Raw genomic sequence first — 20593 nt, 5'->3', positions numbered from 1 at the left:
CTAAAAGGAAGGTATCATTATACAGTGGATCCCCCTTTTAAGACCCTCAATTTAAGACTCCCTCCTTTTTGAGACCTGGTTTTCTCAGACTTTCTGTTTCCTCTTCAAAGTTACCCTCATTGTAAAACTTCCTCCTTTATAAGACCCGATTTTCTCACGTGTTTGGAGGTCTTATAGGGGGGTTCCACTGTAAATAGAAACAAGTCGCCTGCAACGTCATCACTACGCTGTGCGTCAGTTGGTGTCCTGTATTGTTGAGGCCAAAATAAAATAAAGTCTTTGCTCCCAATATGACAAGGACAAAAAAGTTCTTTTTATATTTAGTCAAGTTTTGACTAAATATTTTAACATCGAGGGGGAATCGAAACGAGGGTCGTGGTGTATGTGTGTGTGTGTGTGTGTGTGTGTGTGTGTGTGTGTGTGCGTGCGTGCGTGCGTGTAGAGCGATTCAGACCAAACTACTGGACCGATCTTTATGAAATTTGACATGAGAGTTCCTGGGTATGATATCCCCATACTTTTTTTCATTTTTTTGATAAATGTCTTTGATGACGTCATATCCGGCTTTTCGTGAAAGTTGAGGCGGCACTGTCACGCCCTCATTTTTTAACCAAATTGGTTGAAATTTTGGTCAAGTAATGTTCGACGAAGCCCGGACTTCGGTATTGCATTTCAGCTTGGTGGCTTAAAATTTAATTAATGACTTTGGTCATTAAAAATCTGAAAATTGTAAAAAAAAAAATTTTTATAAAGCTATCCAAATTTACGTTCATCTTATTCTCCATCATTTGCTGATTCCAAAAACATATAAATATGTTATATTTGGATTAAAAACAAGCTCTGAAAATTAAATATATCAAAATTATTATCAAAATTAAATTTTCGAAATCAATTTAAAAACACTTTCATCTTATTCCTTGTCGGTTCTTGATTCCAAAAACATATAGATATGATATGTTTGGATTGAAAACACGCTCAGAAAGTTAAAACGAAGAGAGGTACAGAAAAGCGTGCTATCCTTCTCAGCGCAACTACTACCCCGCTCTTCTTGTCAATTTCACTGCCTTTGCCATGAGCGGTGGACTGACGATGCTACGAGTATACGGTCTTGCTGCGTTGCATTGCGTTCAGTTTCATTCTGTGAGTTCGACAGCTACTTGACTAAATATTGTATTTTCGCCTTACGCGACTTGTTTCAACTTTATTATTGTTTGCACGGGCGCATATGGCTTTTATTTGGCTAGAAAGCATGCGACCTGTGTCTCCTGGATGTCAGAGAACAGAATACTAGCTTTTCTAAAAAAATAAGTTTGCAAGGCTTTTTTGCTTCTTTTCCTTTTTTGAGGATCAAGAAACGTTCGGGGGTCGGGAAGAAAAAAATGGGTCAGTCAGGGAACCGGAAACAATGTAATGCCCTTAAACTATGGTAGGATTTGCACCATATAAATACCATTACCATTACTTAACAAAAATTCTAGTTCAAGTGTATTCATTGAACTCAAACCAGGCAACATTCCTGGTGTTCTGCACATGGTTGAAATAAAGTGTAATGTCTTATGTTTCCTTACTCTGATGATTTGCGTCATCTCTTCCTTGATGATGTAGCCAGTCTTTTGCACGTCATACACACGGAACGCCCAGGAGACTTGCTTCTCGGCGTCATCGCTACCGCTGATGGACAGACCGATGAGAAACTCCCTGAAATCCACTCTGTCGTTGGCGTCCATGTCAAATGTCCGGAAAATGTGTCGGGCAAAATCGTCGCTTTTTCCAGGGTAGACGGACTTATACACAGTACAGAACTCTTCCTCGGTAAGGTAGACGGAGTCCTTTCGGCTTCGGTGCGTGCTTTGGCAAAACTCGTGGTACCAGTCGTGGATTTCCGGCTCCGAGAAGCTGACGTGACGTTGCAGCTCTCGCACCTGTCTCTGCCCCAACTTCTGCTTGACCGACACTTGCCCCATGGTGTCACGAATGTGTCGTCTGTTTTTAGCTGGAACGAGAAGAAACGGAAAGCCATGGTGATTAATTGTGTTCGTTTGAGAGAGAGAGAGAGAGATCGAGAGAGAGAGATCGAGAGAGAGAGAGAGATCGAGAGAGAGAGAAAGAGATCGAGAGAGATCGAGAGAGATCGAGAGAGAGATCGAGAGAGAGGGAGAGAGAGAGGGAGAGAGGGAGAGAGGGAGAGAGAGAGAGAGAGAGGGAGAGAGAGAGAGAGAGACAAAAGAGAGAGTGAGAGAGAGTGAGAGAGAGAGATCGAGAGAGAGAGAGAGACAAGACAGACAAAGAGAGAGAGAAGAGAGAGATTGAGAAACACAGACAGAGTGACACAGACACAGAGAAATATAAACAAAGACACATCAGAGGAAGAGAACAAACATGTCCAAATCCCAACTCAAAACAAGTCGCGTAAGGCGTAATACAACATTTAGTCAAGTAGCTGTCGAACTCACAGAATGAAACTGAACGCAATGCAATGTTTCAGCAAGACCGTAGCATCGTCAGTCCACCGCTCATGGCGAAGGCAGTGAAATTGACTAGAAGAGCGGGGTAGTAGTTGCGCTGAGAAGGATAGCACACTTTCTTCGTTTTAACTTTCTAAGCATGTTTTTAATCCAAACATATCATATCTATATGTTTTTGGAATCAGGAACCGACAAGAAATAAGATGAAAGTGTTTTTAAATTGATTTCGAAAAAAATTTTTTATAATAATTTTTATATATTTAATTTTCAGAGCTTGTTTTTAATCCAAATATAACATATTTATATGTTTTTGGAATCAGCAAATGATGGAGAATAAGATGAACGTAAATTTGGATAGTTTTACAAAAAACATTTTTTTTTTACAATTTTCAGATTTTTAATTACCAAAGTCATTAATTAAATTTTAAGCCACCAAGCTGAAATGCAATACCGAAGTCCGGGCTTTGTCGAACATTACTTGACCAAAATTTCAACCAATTTGGTTAAAAAATGAGGGCGTGACAGTGCCGCCTCAACTTTAACGAAAAGCCGGATACGACGTCATCAAAGACATTTATCAAAAAAAAAAAAAAAAACATATGGGGATATCATACCCAGAAACTCTCATGTCAAATTTCATAAAGATCGGTCCAGTAGTTTGGTCTGAATCGCTCTACACGCACGCACACACACACACACACACACACACACACATACACCACGACCCTCGTCTCGATTCCCCCCTCGATGTTAAAACATTTAGTCATAACTTGACTAAATGTAAAAAGAATCAGTTATCGACCTTTTACAAACACCCCGCGCATCATACAGGTAGCCGTACTACGTCTTCGGAAGAAACAAAATTGCTGTTGTCAACATCTGAACTTGTTAAATTCAAACTTGTTCACCATGGTTCATATGTTAATGGTTCATATGTTAATTGTTCATTTTAAAACTCTGTTTTGTATTTTATTTGAAGCAAACGTTCAATAATTTACGTTTCTTTGTTTTGTGTGAGGAAGAGGCAACCAAAGTCACACTGCCACATATGCTCAAGGCAAACAAATAAATATGTTTAAACCAGTATCTCCGGAGTTTATAGCAGCCACAAAGTGTTTATTAGCAAATAGATTTTTTGTTCTTGAAGGAGTGTAGGGGGGGGGACGGGGATGTTAGTGCATTAGTGCATTCATTGTTAGTTTTTATTGTCCTGTTTTCAGAATATTTGTCCTGAGAAAATCTCACTCTCACGGAAACTGCGATTCCCAATATTTTTCTCAGGTGACACTAAAACTGTGAAATAGTCATGCATGCACAGTATAAGAATAAGAATACTTTATTATCTCATAGAGAAATTCAGGCGTGGTACATAACAATAGTACAAACAGGACATTGTTTTTACATAAGACATATAGCACTATATAACAGGGCAGGTTATAAACACACCTCCCACATACAAAGAGATGTTCGTTTCTCCTATTTTTATATTTAGTCAAGTTTTGACTAAATATTTTAACATCGAGGGGGAATCGAAACGAGGGTCGTGGTGTATGTGTGTGTGTATGTGTGTGTGTGTGTGTGTGTGTGTGCGTGCGTGTAGAGCGATTCAGACCAAACTACTGGACCGATCTTTATGAAATTTGACATGAGAGTTCCTGGGATTGATATCCCCATACGTTTTTTTCATTTTTTTGATAAATGTCTTTGATGACGTCATATCCGGCTTTTCGTGAAAGTTGAGGCGGCACTGTCACGCCCTCATTTTTCAACCAAATTGGTTGAAATTTTGGTCAAGTAATCTTCGACGAAGCCCGGGGTTCGGTATTGCATTTCAGCTTGGTGGCTTAAAAATTAATTAATGACTTTGGTCATTAAAAATCGGAAAATTGTAAAAAAAAATAAAAATTTATAAAACGATCCAAATTTACGTTTATCTTATTCTCCATCATTTGCTGATTCCAAAAACATATAAATATGTTATATTCGGATTAAAAACAAGCTCTGAAAATTAAATATATAAAAATTATTATCAAAATTAAATTGTCCAAATCAATTTAAAAACACTTTCATCTTATTCCTTGTCGGTTCCTGATTCCAAAAACACATAGATATGATATGTTTGGATTAAAAACACGCTCAGAAAGTTAAAACAAAGAGAGGTACAGAAAAGCGTGCTATCCTTCTTAGCGCAACTACTACCCCGCTCTTCTTGTCAATTTCACTGCCTTTGCCATGAGCGGTGGACTGACGATGCTACGAGTATACGGTCTTGCTGAAAAATGGCAGCTACTTGACTAAATATTGTATTTTCGCCTTACGCGACTTGTTTTATATTTAGTCAAGTTTTGACTAAATATTTTAACATCGAGGGGGAATCGAAACGAGGGTCGTGGTGTATGTGCGTGCGTGTGTGCGTGTGTGTGTGTGTGTGTGTGTGTGTGTGTGTGTGTGTAGAGCGATTCAGACTAAACTACTGGACCGATCTTTATGAAATTTGACATGAGAGTTCCTGGGTATGAAATCCCCGAACGTTTTTTTCATTTTTTTGATAAATGTCTTTGATGACGTCATATCCGGCTTTTCGTGAAAGTTGAGGCGGCACTGTCACGCCCTCATTTTTCAACCAAATTGGTTCAAATTTTGGTCAAGTAATCTTCGACGAAGCCCGGGGTTCGGTATTGCATTTCAGCTTGGTGACTTAAAAATTAATTAATGACTTTGGTCATTAAAAATCGGAAAATTGTAAAAAAAAAAATTAATTTATAAAACGATCCAAATTTACGTTTATCTTATTCTCCATCATTTGCTGATTCCAAAAACATATAAATATGTTATATTCGGATTAAAAACAAGCTCTGAAAATTAAATATATAAAAATTATTATCAAAATTAAATTGTCCAAATCAATTTAAAAACACTTTCATCTTATTCCTTGTCGGTTCCTGATTCCAAAAACATATAGATATGATATGTTTGGATTAAAAACACGCTCAGAAAGTTAAAACAAAGAGAGGTACAGAAAAGCGTGCTATCCTTCTTAGCGCAACTACTACCCCGCTCTTCTTGTCAATTTCACTGCCTTTGCCATGAGCGGTGGCCTGACGATGCTACGAGTAAAATGGCATTGCGTTCAGTTTCATTCTGTGAGTTCGACAGCTACTTGACTAAATATTGTATTTTCGCCTTACGCGACTTGTTTAAGTGATCATCTCGCACAATTTTGTCGGCGTGTCTTGTGACTTTTGTTTCCTTACCTTTTGTGTAAGTTTATGTCAAATATACTTTTCTTTATTTGCGGGACACCTGTCGAATTTAGTTCTCAAACACCCTTCTTGTTATTTGTTCCTGACCTCAAGCTTGTCAAGTGAATTAGAAATGTACGATCACTGTAAACAGTAAACACGATCATGTCCTTGTGCAGGTCGGTTTTCTGGTCTTTATGTTTATCTTCAAGTATAGACAGGTGCATTTTGTTGAAGTGTTGCGTTTGTGACTAATGCTCGTGTCCTGGCGTTATTTTGATGTTCTCGTAAAAATCAATGTAACTTTGTTTTATGTCCACCTTGAAGTGTAGACACAAGATTCTAATGGTGTTTTTAATTGGTGTATTGATATTGCAGTCTTAACGTCATATTTACGTGATAAGCTACTAAAGTTGGGTATATCCGGATTTTTCGTATAGGCTGAAGTGTGGATCGACAAGGGCGGATCCAGGATCTTAAGGAAGGGGGGGCACACCCAAACTTAGTTGCACAAACTTGAAGGCGCGAAGCGCCGTAATTGAGGGCGGGAAGCGCCCGAACATGCTAGGGGGGTCCGGGGGCAAGCTCCCCCGAAATTTGTTTTTTTCAAGGAAGCAAAATGCTGCAATCTAGGGCCACCTGAGCTCAGAAACTGTCATTCAATCATCTCTCTCTCTCTCTCTCTCTCTCTCTCTCTCTCTCTCTCTCTCTCTCTCTCTCTCTCTCTCTCTCTCTCTCTCTCTCTCTCTCTCTCTCTCTCTCTCTCTCTCTCTCTCTCTCTCTCTCTCTCTCTCTCTCTCTCTCTCTTTCTTTGTTTTTTGTTTTTTACATTTAGTCAAGTTTTGACTAAATGTTTTAACATAGAGGGGGAATCGAGACGAGGGTCGTGATGTATGTGTGTGTGTGTGTGTGTGTGTGTGTGTGTGTGTGTGTGTGTGTGTGTGTGTGTGTGTGTGTGTGTGTGTGTCTGTCTGCATGTGTGAACAGCTCAGATCATGGGTAATTTTAACACCTTCACATTTAAATGCTTATTTTATAGCCATCCATTGAATTGAGAAGAAAACAAAGCATACTAAACTGCTAAGCATGAATCAAACAATAAGAAAATAAAAAGAACCAACAACATCGTTTTGTATGTGTGGGTAGTAAACACGTTTTATTTACAAAACACGGCGGAAAATGGCGACAAATTTGTTGCACAGCGACAGGTCACTTTCTTCAACCAAGGCCAGTACTTTCATACATGACAAAGGAAAGCAAATATGGCCTGAATAATAAAGTTATAGTGTTCCTTTGCGTGTCTGAGTGTTTTAACCAACTATCTTCTGAAACGTAATTGCACTCAGCAGATTTGTCTTCCGCTCATAACTTTCGTGTCACACGGTCTTTGCGACAAACAGATAGATCGCATTCTCGCAGAAAATCATTGACAACACAGACCAGTCATTTTTAGCATTGCATTTGGGAAGGGCTACTATTATAGTGTGTTTTAAGAAAGAAAAACATTATAGTATCGGCAGAACACGACCAAATGAGTTTTCGTGTCACAGCGTTATGGGCGTGAGATTTGTTAGACTTTTTGTTCTCACACTGTAGCAAAATCATTGACATCACAGACAAGACAGTTTTAGCATAGACATTGGGAAGGGCTAGTATTATTATAGTGTGTTTTAGGAAAGAAAAACATTATAGTATCGGCAGAACACGACCAAATGAGTTTGCATTATGGGCGTGAGATTGTTTTTTTTTCACACTGCAGATCATATCTCAAAAACTACTGAGTGGATCTTTATGAAATTTGATATGGATATTTTTGACTGGATTTTCTCATAGAAGGTTTTTCCGTTTATTGATAGGACAGTTTGATGACGTCATATTTTACCGTTTGCCAAAAGGTCGAGGCAGCACTTTCACAGTTACAGTTTTTCATCAATTTGATCGAATTTCTTATCACACAATCTCAGATCTAGGCCGAATTATGGGATTGCATTTCAGCTTGGTCACTTAAAGTTTTGTTATTGAAATGTTTGTTCGAAATATGTCATTTTTTCAAATTTTTAAAAACTAATATTTGAAACAGAAAATTTATATAGGTGTATTCCCTATTGCGTCCTGTATCTAAAACTATTTAGTTTTGTTGTTTTGTATTGATAATTATGCTTTAAACTGAAGAAAACTGATAAATAACCACTATCTTTATTTATGAAAAAAGACACTTAAAAACAACTTCTATCTATTCCTTATCATTTTCTGATTCCAAATATATATAGTTGCATGGTGTTTGACGTTAAAAATATGCTCAAACTTAACAAACTCGGATCGTTGAATGGAAATTATACTTCCAAGCTCCGTGCAGCTGACAACATGATAAAAACACGTCATTTCAAGTGTGGAACACGCTCATGACGTCATACTGAAAGGTGATGAATTATGGCTTCACCTTGCGATGTTTCATTTCAAACATGGTAACATTTTTAAAGGGGTTTCTTTCTCAGATTTGTGTTTGCCCTTTGTCTGTCTCTCTATGTCTCCGTCTGTCTGACTGATTCAATTAAATGTGTAATTACTTAGTTTTGCAAAAGTCAAACTAAGTATGATATACCTAATTGATTCAGGTCTCTAAATTCTTATTGTAAAATTGTGAGTTTTATTCAAAACAAATTTAATTGGTGTTTTAAACTCAATAATGGGGCATGCTGTGATGAGCAGAAGAATGTGTGTTTACGAGCAGAAAAAGCCCATCAAAGTCAAGAATCGTGTTTTTCTTTTTCTATTTTCACCTTGTAGCTTCATCGTGTACAGACACTAAGCAACAGTGTAGTACCACTTCCAGTGCAATATCTAATTGTACTTTAATTTTGACCATCTGTGTAACACTTTATTGACCCATGATCTGAGCTGTGTGTGTGTGTAGAGCGATTCAGAGTAAACTACTGGACCGATCTTTATGAAATTTGACATGAGAGTTCCTGGGTATGATATCCCCAGACGGTTTTTTTCATTTTTTCGATAAATGTCTTTTATGACGTCATATCCGGCTTTTTGTAAAAGTTGAGGCGGCACTGTCACACCCTCATTTTTCAATCAAATTGATTGAAATTTTGGCCAAGCAATCTTCGACGAAGGCCAAACTTCGGTATTGCATTTCAACATGGAGGCTTACAAATTAATTAATGACTTTGGTCATGCAAAATCTGAAAATTGTAATTAAAATTATTGTTTTATAAAACGATCCAAAATTACTTTTATTTTATTCTTCATCATGTTCTGATTCCAAAAACATATAAATATGTTATATTCGGATTAAAAACAAGCTCTGAAAATTAAAAATATAAAAATTATGATTAAAATTAAATTTCCGAAATCGTTTTAAAAACTTTCATCTTATTCCTTGTCGGTTCCTGATTCCAAAAACATATAGATATGATATGTTTGGATTAAAAACACGCTCAGAAAGCTATGAAGCACAGCGCAACCGCTACCGCGCCAAACAGGCTCGTCACTTTCACTGCCTTTTGCACTAGCGGCGGACTACGTTCAGTTTCATTCTGCGAGTTCCACAGCTTGACTAAATGTAGTAATTTCGCCTTACGCGACTTGTTGTTTTGTTCGGATGGGCCTCGTTTTGGCGCTAGACCTAACTTTTAAAATCTCAATAACAAATTGAAAACCTGTTACACAAACATTCTTAAATCATAAAAGAATTCTTTTTTGTATCAAGACAAGATCAGTACAATTCGAAGTTTTGAAAGTTTGAAAAAAGAAAAGCCCGGAAGCGTGTCACGCAAAACGTGTTTCCTCGTGCTAGCAATGTTCTGTATAGCGCCAGTTTCTTTGAACGGTCAACCGCAACCGCTCAGTTCGTGTGACTCGCAGCCGTTTGTTGCGTTTTAGATTCAGAGGTACACAATAACGTGGTATTGCAGATACAGCGAGCCGCATTTAAATCACAAACTGACGACTAAATTGTGGAGAAAAAAAGGAAAGTGGATCACACGGGTTCACGATGGCTCAGGGGTTAGATAAACCACGAAAACATGTGTGTGGTTTACGCGAGCTAAATGGCCATTCAAACGAATTGTGTCATTGAATGCTATAAATGCTATTGCAAGTGTGTTCGATAAGGTTAGAACTGCTTTTTTCATGAGAAGATTTAAATCGTTCTGTAAACCATTTGAGACGGACTGGGGCTTTAACGAAAATCAAAACCTGTCAGTATATATAGCGCAGCGTGCAAAACGGAATTTTGGCAAAACTGGAAAACCCAAGCCGATCCAGTATTATAGCTGCTTGAAATGAGCTGGCAGCCTGAGATGTATACTGATGTTGTCGTCATTGCGATGTCGATCCACTCATACCGAGGTCAGCTGAGTAACTGCTAATGATAATTCTTTTTCTCGACCATTTTAAGTTGGTAGTATGTTTCGGTAAGATAACCTTTTGGACAGAAACTCAGTGGTATTTCCGGTTGTAATTCAGTCTAGTCAGATTATCCAACGTAAGAAACGAGTTGTTGTTAATTAAAGCGTTCCCGCGCTTAGTCTGGTCATATCTGAGATGATAAGTCGAACTGGTTCCCCGGGAAAGACTGTGTCAAGCCGATAAGTCGAACTGGTTCCCCGGGAAAGACTGTGTCAAGCGTTCTTTCACAGTCTGAACACCAAACCTACTCATTTTTTACCTACATGTTTACACGCTATCTGCCATTCGAATCAAAGTTACGGGTATCATTTCATACGCTTCTGAATGGTAGGAGCATGTATTACGCTCCACCCCCCGCGGGTTAGGGGGAGTCCCATATTGGTTGGGACGAGAAAGAATTTACCCGATGCTCTCCAGCATGTCGTAAGAGGCGACTAACGGATTCTGTTTCTTCTTTTACCCTTGTTAAGTGTTTCTTGTATAGAATATAGTCAATTTTTGTAAAGATTTTAGTCAAGCAGTATGTAAGAAATGTTAAGTCCTTTGTACTGGAAACTTGCATTCTCCCAGTAAGGTAATACATTGTACTACGTTGCAAGCCCCTGGAGCAAATTTTTGATTAGTGCTTTTGTGAACAAGAAACAATTGACAAGTACAGTGGCTCTATCCCATCTTCCCCCTTTCCCCGTCGCGATATAACCTTCGTGGTTGAAAACGACGTTAAACACCAAATAAAGAAAGAAAGTATTACGCTCCAGTGCTTTTGTTGCGTTCAAGCTTTATACACGTTCTTTGTCGCTTCCTTTTATGTGTTGTTCGGTGCTGTGCACGACTGTTGCTGTGCACGACTGTTGTCGTATAACCCTTCAAGACGGCAAAACGAAAGCAAAAGACAAACATAAACAGTTTTTGTATGTTTTCTGAGTAAGGTAAGTATGGCTAAGATATAGAGTATCAAAGAGCCAGTAAGAATACAGAACCCAGGAACATGCCCCCAATGGTTTCACCGTGAGGACTTTAAACAACATTTATCATCGAGAATAAATGAACGATTCGAAGCTATGCATGATACAAACCAGAGACTTGGACATTCAAAACAAGTTTGACTTTAAATAGGCACAGTAAGCCTCCCGTAAACCATCACAGAGCTCCCCGAGCGTCTACATACAGTACAAGCATACTTCCATTTGAACGCTCACCGAACGGGAACATCCTGGCTGCTTTCTGTCGAGCGTGAGAAATTTTCAAAGAATTTATTTTCGTGGACTTGGTCTTCTACAACAATGGCGCCTCGTTTTGGTGCTGGACGGCTGTTATGATACCGGAAATCACGCCCGGACAGTAAGCCTCCCGTAAACCATCACAGATACTGTCAGGCTTTTACACACAGTACAAACACCCTTCCATTTGAACGCTCACCAAACGGGAACATCCGTGCCCTACGTAAAGAGCGAGCAATTTTTAAAGAATTAATTTTGCAGATTGTCTCGGCGAACACTTTTTGGACCCATCCTGAACTCAGGTCAAACATGAGTTACTTCCCTTCGGGTCTCATTCTATCGATGTAAACTGGCGATAGCCGTGAATCGATGATTATCAAAATGTTTTTGGACCGTGGTGCGTTTTTGCGCTAGACCTAACTTTTAAAATCTAAATAATAAATTGACAGCTTGTTACACAAACATTCTTTAATCATAAAAGAATTTTTTTTTCATCAAGACAAGATCAGTACAATTCGAAGTTGTGAAAGTTTGAAAAAAGAAAAGCCCGGAAGCAGGGTCACGCAAGGGTCGTAGCAGACGACGGTTTATCAGTGCATATCGCCGTTCCTCTCAACAGTCAAAAGCCATCGCTAGAGTTCTTGTGAACCACAGCCGTTTGTCAGTTTCGTGCATAAAAACGTGCTATTGTAAATAAGCTCACATCGAGTCGCATTCAAATGACTAACTGACGACTACATTGTGAAAAAGGGAAACTGGATCACACGGGTTCACGATGGCTCAGGGGTAAGATAAACCACGCAAAAATAAATTCTTTGACAATTGTTCGCTCTTTACGGAGGGCACCTAGGCACTCAATCGGTGAGTGTTTAAATGAAAGGGTGTTTGTACTGTGTGTAAAAACCTGACAGTATCTGTGATGGTTTACGGGAGGCTTACTGTGCCTTTAAATAGGAATGGTCGGTGAAATCGAAATACGTTCAGACCGAATGGCCATGACCTTAGACGTTGATCTTGACATGAATTTGCCCGGTGTATGCAATTTCAAACAAACACAATTATTTGTCACTGAAGAAACTGTATGCCTGACACTTCAAGAGCACGAAAACATGTTTTTAAGAACAAAGTCAATATCAACTGAGATGACGAGTTTCACTCAAATATCATAACCGATTGGAGCTATTTACGGGACCTATTACATCATTTTATCATTTTTAGTAGTAGTAGTAGTAGTAGTAGTAGTAGTAGTAGTAGTAGTAGTAGTAGTAGTAGTACTGAGTAGGAGTAGTAGTAGTACTACTACTACCGTCGTGGTGAATAAGGGATTCACCAATCCCAAGGTTGCTGGAAGTAAAGAGTAAAGTCGCGTGGAGTGTGTGTGTGTGTGTGTGTGTGTGTGTCTGTGTGTGTGTGTGTGTGTGTGTGTGTGTGTGTGTGTGTGTGTGTGTGTGTGTATGTGTCTGTTTGTCTGTCTGTCTTTCTGTGTGTGTCTGTGTGTGTCCGTGTGTCTGTCTGTCTGTCACTGACTCTGTGTCTATATCGAAGTGTGTTTTGATCAAACCCCTTACACACAAGCAACAAGAGCATACACAGAAAGTAACAAAAAAGCCAAACTTACTACAATCAGCTGCTGTTAGACAGTTCCAATCTGAACCGGTTCAGAAATTAAATCACAAAAGAAATAAACTATTAACATTCACCAATGACAAAAGTTCACAGCATTCGCTCAAAAGAAAATGGCGCACTAACACAGCGTTCACATCGAACAATTCAACTGAGAACGCACCTCGGTGTCGGAAAACCCAGCCGATACATAAATAAACGAGACTCAACCCTAAAGGCTTCAGAGAAAAGACCCTTGCAAAGATTTCACGCTTCTACCCCTTCTGCCAACGCATTGGGTACTTTGAAAACGGAGACACCCATCGTTATACACAACTCCGGGTTGAAGGAGACAACCAATGTGCGTTGGGGAAAAGAGCACAAGGTGAAGGGAATAGATATAGAGCGTGGGGGTGACAAAAGTTGTGGGTGAAGGGGGAGAGGACCAGGGGGGAGGAGTTAAGGGTGAAGGGGGAGGGACAGAAGGGAGGGGAGGGTAGGCGTGATTAGTCTGATTGGCAGACAATTAAAGAAGCACTCCTTCCCTTACAGACCTCTTGATGTTGCACCACCACAGATCTGTCCTGGATTGTCCACGCGGTGAGAGAATCATTCAATTTGGTCAAATACCCAAGAAATCTTCAGCCTGCGTGGCTGCTTCCTGTGTAAAAAAAGGTTGTTGTTGGGTGGGTTTTTTCAGAGATAATGTAGCGGACTGACGTTGATGTCATTCAAGAAACGCATAAAAAAATATTAAAAAAACGTATATATAACAACATAATTAAATCCCGTTCTACACGGAAAGCATCCAGGTTGCAGACTGTTGGTAAAAGTCAAAGTATATGGATGTTGCTGTCAGACAAAAGAAGGACGGTTTCTTTAAGCTAATTCAAGTTATATTTCTGCCGCACGACCAAAAAATGAATAGAGGCTTATGCGTGTCACTGTCAAATGTTTGCCCTCTGCAAAAATGCGTTGGCTGATTAGCATGAAATGTTGGTTTATGCTGCTCTCTTCTTGTTCTTATGCATGTTCTTCTCCCTCTTCTTTTGATGTGGTAGTTGTTTGTTTGAGAGAGAGGACACTTGTGTAACCACCTGCAGCGATATACCTCCTAAAAACGAAATAATAAAATAAGAAATAGATTAAAGCAAAGAGAGAGAGAGAGAGAGAGAGAGATAGATAGATAGATAGATAGATAGATAGATAGATAGATAGATAGATAGATAGATAGATAGATAGATAGATAGATAGAGAAAGAGACAAAGAGAGAGACAGAGACAGAGAGACAGCGGCAGAGAGAGACAAAGACAGAGAGACAGACAGGATAGAACTTTTAACCTGCTAAAAGTCAAACTTTCATGAAATTACCCCTTAACACGAACAGTAGATTTTTCAGCATCTGTTTTTCCCCCAAACTTTTAATCAATCAATAGATAAGCGATAAGAAACATGGTATCTGTGTGCATGCTGTTTGTACGCAATACTTTCTTATTTACATGAGGTGCAGAATTTTTTTTTTTACTCAGTATGTTAAATGTTACATTATACAAAAGGACAAAAGAATAATCGTACGTAAAACAATAGTGTTGTGTCTGCTGGTGTCAACATGTGTCGCATCACAATGATCATATGTCATCATGTATGGGTCTATTCAAAATCAATATTCGCATCATAACATTTGCCTTAAAGGCATATTAACTCGATGAATATACACGCTAATTGCTTTACCAACAGCTGGAGACATGCTAAATTAAGTTCCCTGCAAAATATTGTGGTCTAGGACCCCTTAAATGTTGAGATATTTGAATTTTTATTTTGATCTAGATCGTCCTATTTATAGATTTGCCAACAGAGGGAACGTTGACGCAAGGGAAATAACTCCGCGTCTTTGTTGACATCCTCACTTTTTCAGAGGCTAGAACAAGCTGTAATGCATGTATATGGTCCGCGCATTGCGACATATCGTCATTATATGGCCTTATGATGCATTTGACATCGATTGTGGGCAAACTACACATCGTAAACACGGGAGCGCGTACATATGCCTTAAATCATGGACAATAAACAATAATTTCTTTCTAATAAATAAAACTTGCATTGACTGACTTAATTCTTGTGCAGGGTGTGTTAAGCTTGCACGCAGATTATATGTCATATTCCTGCTGTTTCCTACAGACATAAATAATTCCAGTGAAACTGAGGGACAGACTGAGAGACAGAGCAACAGAGCAACAGGGAGAGAGAGATTAATGTTGAAATCTTAATACAACATGATTTCCACAAATAATTTCCAGGGTTAATCTTGATTCCGTGGTTTTTTTTAAATGCTTACGCACATCTTTGCGATTGAAATAATGTGATTAATCTTCTTCATATTTTCGCTGTTACCTTTTATACCAAAAAGGACATCAGTTACATTCAACCTGATTCTTTCGCCAATGTTTACTAATATCTGTACAGTTCAATATATTTCCAAAACCTGAGCACGGTTGGGCATTCAAAGAAATTTTTTTCCAATACATCAAGTTCATCCTCACAGTATGTTCAATTTTTATCAGCCTTTACTTTCATTTTACACCATAAAAGATTTGTTGGATAAATGTTTTGCAATATTTTCCCATGCAGGACACGTGATCGAACTTCACTAGTGACAGTAGCAGCTAAATTCCAATTCTTTTCATCAATTTCAAATCCCAACTTCCTTTTCCAAAATCCTTCAGAACAGGATGGGCTGTATTTTTTCTCTACGAGAACTTTTCGAATTTCTTTTACTGATCTCACTTTGTTTCCACAAAAGGTCGGAACGTCACAGACTAAATAATTAGCATCGCTTATATTTACATTTTTTAAAAGGAGATGTACAGCTAGCTGTATATCATATTCAATCCACCTTGCTTAACTTCGTTACATAAAACAGTTCTTTTCACTTTTTCAAAAGCCTCTCTATTGCAGTCTTAACCTGTTCATTTCAATTAAAACGTCGTCTGGTACAATCAGTGCCCGCATTATATAGACAAAATGTGGCAGAATAAACGTTTTAAATACACAGACTTTACCAATAATGCTCAAATTTCGTTTCTCCCACACGCAGATGAGCCTTTTCGCAACATTCATTCTCTCTTCCCAATTCTCTCTCACTTTTTCAGCATCTTCACTTTCAGCGCCTACGTGCATTGAATTAACATTGACATCAGACAAGACACAGGCAAGAAAGTAACTGTTCAAGAACAGTTTCCCAAATTAACAATCTATACGTCAACATGTATGTCCCTTGCACATGAAAATAAAGTTCACGAATTAATAGAATTTCATAATCAACATTATAGCTGTTCACAACGATTTTGTTTCAGTGACAGCACCCACCACGGGTCTCTGCGTTTGCAACGATTTCAAAAAATTCAAAATTGGAGAGAGAAAAACGGTAGCAATAAAGAATAGACCGGGTACGTTTGAAACTCCAAAGAGTGTCGCAATAAAAATAAAAATTGGAAACATTTTTCAACAGAATTACCTTTACAGTTCTGTGACTCCGGTGGTCTCGTACAGAAATTCCCACAACCAACAACCATGCAGGTAGAATTAGCCCCAAAATGCACTCTCGTTGCTATTATCACTCTGCAGACGACACTATGCACCTCATGAAATGTCCTTGACCTAGGCGAGAAAGAGAGGCGTCTCAGCTTAGAATTCTTTTCTGCTCCGTGTGTCTTCGAACATAAAACTCCCAACGCGTAAATATAATAGCCGTGGCAGTGAGTAGATTTCAGCTCGTGCTGTGTCGCTGGGAGTATTTTCAGCTGTGCCAGTGTTCCATAATTTACATGTTGTTACACCCCCGGTATAGGGGTGTGTATAGGATTCGGTCGATGTGTTTGTTTGTTTGTTTGTGTGTTTGTGTGTTTGTGTTCGCATATAGATCTCAAGAATGAACGGACCGATCGTCACCAAACTTGGTGAACAGGTTCTATACATTCCTGAGACGGTCCTTACAAAAATTGGGACCAGTCAAACACACGGTTAGGGAGTTATTGGTGGATTAAGATTCTACAAGGACTTTAGGGACGGGGGTGTTTTTCCTACCTCGGAGGAATTTCTTGTTTTGTTGTTGTTTTTGATAAAATTGACGTCAATGACTCCTTCCAATTATCCAAGAAACCGGTACTTGGCTCGTTATTTTCCGGAAACATATTATGTCATAATCATAGTAATCCCAAGTTGTCTTTAAAAGGAGGAAGAAGACAACAATAGGAACAACAACAAACCAACCAACCACAGCCGCTCTGATCATTATCAACTAGATGGAGAAAATAAACAGAATCATATTATGCTAATGTTGTTTTTTTAACTAGTGTGGCTAATAATGAGAACGTATCACAAACAAGCACACAAAACAGCGAGCTAGAAAGCAAACAAACAAACAACACAAACCAAACATCGAGAATTAAAATTAAGATTAAAAAAAAACACGAATTAAATCCAAAGATTGGAAAACATGTACCGTTGAATCAAAACATGTAGTTTCTCTTGGCCCCGTACAGGGCAAAATAACGCAAATCAGATCAACAATAAGTTAATTTAGTTAAATCATGTACTTAAAACAAATCACGCAGAATATATCCATAAGGAAGATATAGGCTTTCCACTGGTACCACAATACCACCACAATCTCAGTTTTCAAATATACATAATTGAAATATATATCAGAAGTAAAGAAGTAAAAAGGTAAATAAATAAATACATAAATATATATAAAAAAATGTTTTTAAAGTAAATAGATAAATAAATTTAAAATAAAAAATTAAATACACAAGACAGAAAAACACACAAGAAAAAAAGAGTATGTCTGACTAGATGTCGAGGTGAAAAACAGTCAAACACGAAGCCGCACACACAAAAATCGTGCAATAGAAGAGTGCACGTGGGAATTGCAGTCCACCGAGGCAAAATAAAAAGAAGGAAACGAAAACGACGCCAGAGCCCGATCAGCCTAGGCTAGGCCAGCACCAGATCAGCCTAGGCTAGGCCAGCACCAGATCAGCCTAGGCTAGGCCAGCACCAGCAATATCTTATCCCTTCCGGACGCCGGTCAACCCAGACAAGATTTAAGTTAATTTCGTACATCATCACAGCCTCTGGATTTTTGGGGGAACACATAGTGCCGCAGGGGCTACGTGTACCTCACCATCAACAGGATACAACAAATCAGTTTTAAAAAGCTGCTCAAATTACCAACAAAGGCGAGCGATGACTCACGAAAGGTAAATTCCTTGTAATCTCGTGTAAAGTGCTGTTCACATGGCACACTTTTTATCAATTTCCCCCCCAACATTCAAGCGATTTTAGTTGGCGCCAAGTCAAATGAAAATCGCAGCCCATGTGAACAGCGCAAATGCTGAAACTAGTTTTAAGCCGCGATTCTCGGCAGAATAAGTTCAAATGGTAACATGCTCTCATTGCCTACACACGCAGGGGGGGGGGGGGGGGCTGTTGCAGGGTGTCAAAAAAAAAATTACTACTAACTTTAAAAGAAATAATGAGTGGCTGCTGACACCAGTTGATCATGTTTAAAATCAAGGATAAGCCATAAATTGTTCATAAAATAGCTAAATCTCTTCAGCTTCTTGCCCATGTACCCCACAAGGGATCTACCCCTGGACCCCAGGTTGTAAACCCCCCCCCCCCCCCCTCTGGCTTAACTGCTCCGCCCCTGACACGCCTAGTCAGATCTGTGACGATTATCAATGATCGTGGACACGCAAAGCTGGAATGTCTGTTTTTCCACACATTCAGAGCTCACAAACCCTACCAAAAAGAACGAGAGAAACACGACAGCAACTAATTACCATTCCGGTACAGTGGAACCTGTCTGTAACAACCACCTAATGGGCGTGGTCTTTATTGACAGGGGGTCGTCATGGAAAGATGAACTATACACGGCACCAACAAACTCGCTCTTATGGGGTTGTCGTAATGGGGAGGTGGTCGTTATCAAGAGGTGGTCGTCAGGGCAGGTTCGACCGTATTTCCTTCACATCAGGGTGACAAGCAAGAACATTACCTGCACAATCCCTAGCTCAAAATCCCACCCCCCACGCACCCGCCCTGATATGGCCCTTCGTGGTCGGCTGAGCGTTAAGCAAACAAACAAACAAACCCCCACGCACAGCACAAATAGACCAGAGATCTGTAGCAACACTATCTCTGAATAGACTTACGCTGATTTAATCGAAATCCCAAGAACTCACCTGCTCGATCAAACACCGTCTCATCTCGCTTCACAGTTCTTCGCTTCCGGGTGCAGGGGCAATTAAGCGATGCACCCATTGCTGGACAGAGATGCAGGTGTCTAGATGTTGTTCGTGTGCACTCAGGTGGAGCGGAGACTATCAGACATCACGCCTGATTGCAGTGACGGTTTTATCACTCCACTGAAATATACCCGTTTCATACTTGTTGGTCGTGCTGTGGAAACACAGAAATAAGGCAGTTTTTAGAACTGAGCTGAAAAAAGTTACTGTAGGTTGTTTGTTTTCTATTAATGTTAAAGTGCGCGCGCGCGCGCGCGCGCGCGTGTGTGTGTGTGTGTGTGTGTGAGTGAGGGGTGGGGGTGGTACGTGTGTGTGTGTGTGTGTGTGTGTGTGTGTGTGTGTGTGTATTAGTGTATGTGTGTGTGTGTGTGTGTGAGTCAGTGTGGGTGTGTGTATGAGTGTGTGTGTGTGTGGGTGTGTGTGTGTGTGTGTGTGTGTGTGTGCCCGCATTCTTGCGTGCGTGAATTCGTACGTAGGTGCGTGTGTGTTGGGATGATCGGTTATGATGCGAGGCAAGTTAGTGATAGAAATGATAACTCGATTGGATAATGGTCTCATTCGTAAAAATATGATGGACTAACTCTGTATTTGGTTCATTTTTGTTATCATCACAGTTCTATCTTGACAACTATCAGTTATGAATTATGTCGCAAGCAGACAGTTTTGCGTTTAAGAGAGAGCAAGTGAAGGGAGGAAGGGCCAGGCGCGGGGGAGGGGGGATGAGTGACAGACAGACAAATAGACCGACAGACGGATATGTAGACCTACATGCATGAACACTTGTGACTTAAGTTCTATTTATCATTCACGCGAGGCACGCTTTTTTTTTCTCGAAATGACATTAAGCGCTCGTTCATTTCATCTTCAGAAGAGTAAAAATTAAAAATAAAGTTTACACTTGCATCAGATTCGCCAACAGCAAGAAACAGGAGCATGTGGTGCATACGCGACTTTGAAAAGCAGAAGGTCACGTCAACATGGACATTGTATTCCAGCAGCATTCTCGTCGTTCATGGGTTGAAACTCCCACGTTCACTCTTGTTTTAGCACGAGTGGGGGTTTGCGTAAATGAACGTTTTTATTCCTTTTTTTTCTCTTTTTTTTTCAAAAAAGAAAGGGGAGGTAGAAAAAAAAGTTTTTATTCTGCCATTCAGGCAGCAACAGGCTGGTTTTTTTCGTGTTTCTATAACCCACCGAACTCTGACATGGATTACAGGATCTTTTCCGTGCGCACTTGGTCTTATGCTTGCGTGTAAGTTGACCTGGGAGATCGGGAACATATCCAACCCTTAACCCACCAGGCGCGGCCGAGATTCGAACCCGCGACCTTC

The 20593-nt window shown here is 39.6% G+C and overlaps 1 protein-coding gene across 9 annotated transcripts in view; it reads right to left on the bottom strand.

Moving 5' to 3' along the window:
* Nucleotides 1-20593, bottom strand: part of LOC138966205 (neurocalcin homolog) — a 49753-nt gene that overhangs the window by 3624 nt on the left and 25536 nt on the right. For 5 of the 9 annotated variants that reach the window (XM_070338342.1, XM_070338341.1, XM_070338339.1 and 2 more), the window contains exons 2-3: nucleotides 19200-19416; nucleotides 1569-1993 (exon numbers count right to left, since the gene is read on the bottom strand). In XM_070338342.1, coding sequence (XP_070194443.1) covers nucleotides 1569-1993; nucleotides 19200-19278 — 504 coding nt within the window. In that variant the 5' untranslated portion in view covers nucleotides 19279-19416. The other 4 variants (XM_070338344.1, XM_070338346.1, XM_070338345.1 and 1 more) reach the window with 4 other exon arrangements.

This window comes from Littorina saxatilis, linkage group LG5 (assembly GCF_037325665.1).
Source record: "Littorina saxatilis isolate snail1 linkage group LG5, US_GU_Lsax_2.0, whole genome shotgun sequence".
In the NCBI taxonomy this organism is placed as follows: domain Eukaryota; kingdom Metazoa; phylum Mollusca; class Gastropoda; order Littorinimorpha; family Littorinidae; genus Littorina; species Littorina saxatilis.
The sequence above is the reverse complement of the archived record's forward strand: the minus strand, read 5'-3'. Positions and strand labels throughout refer to the sequence as shown.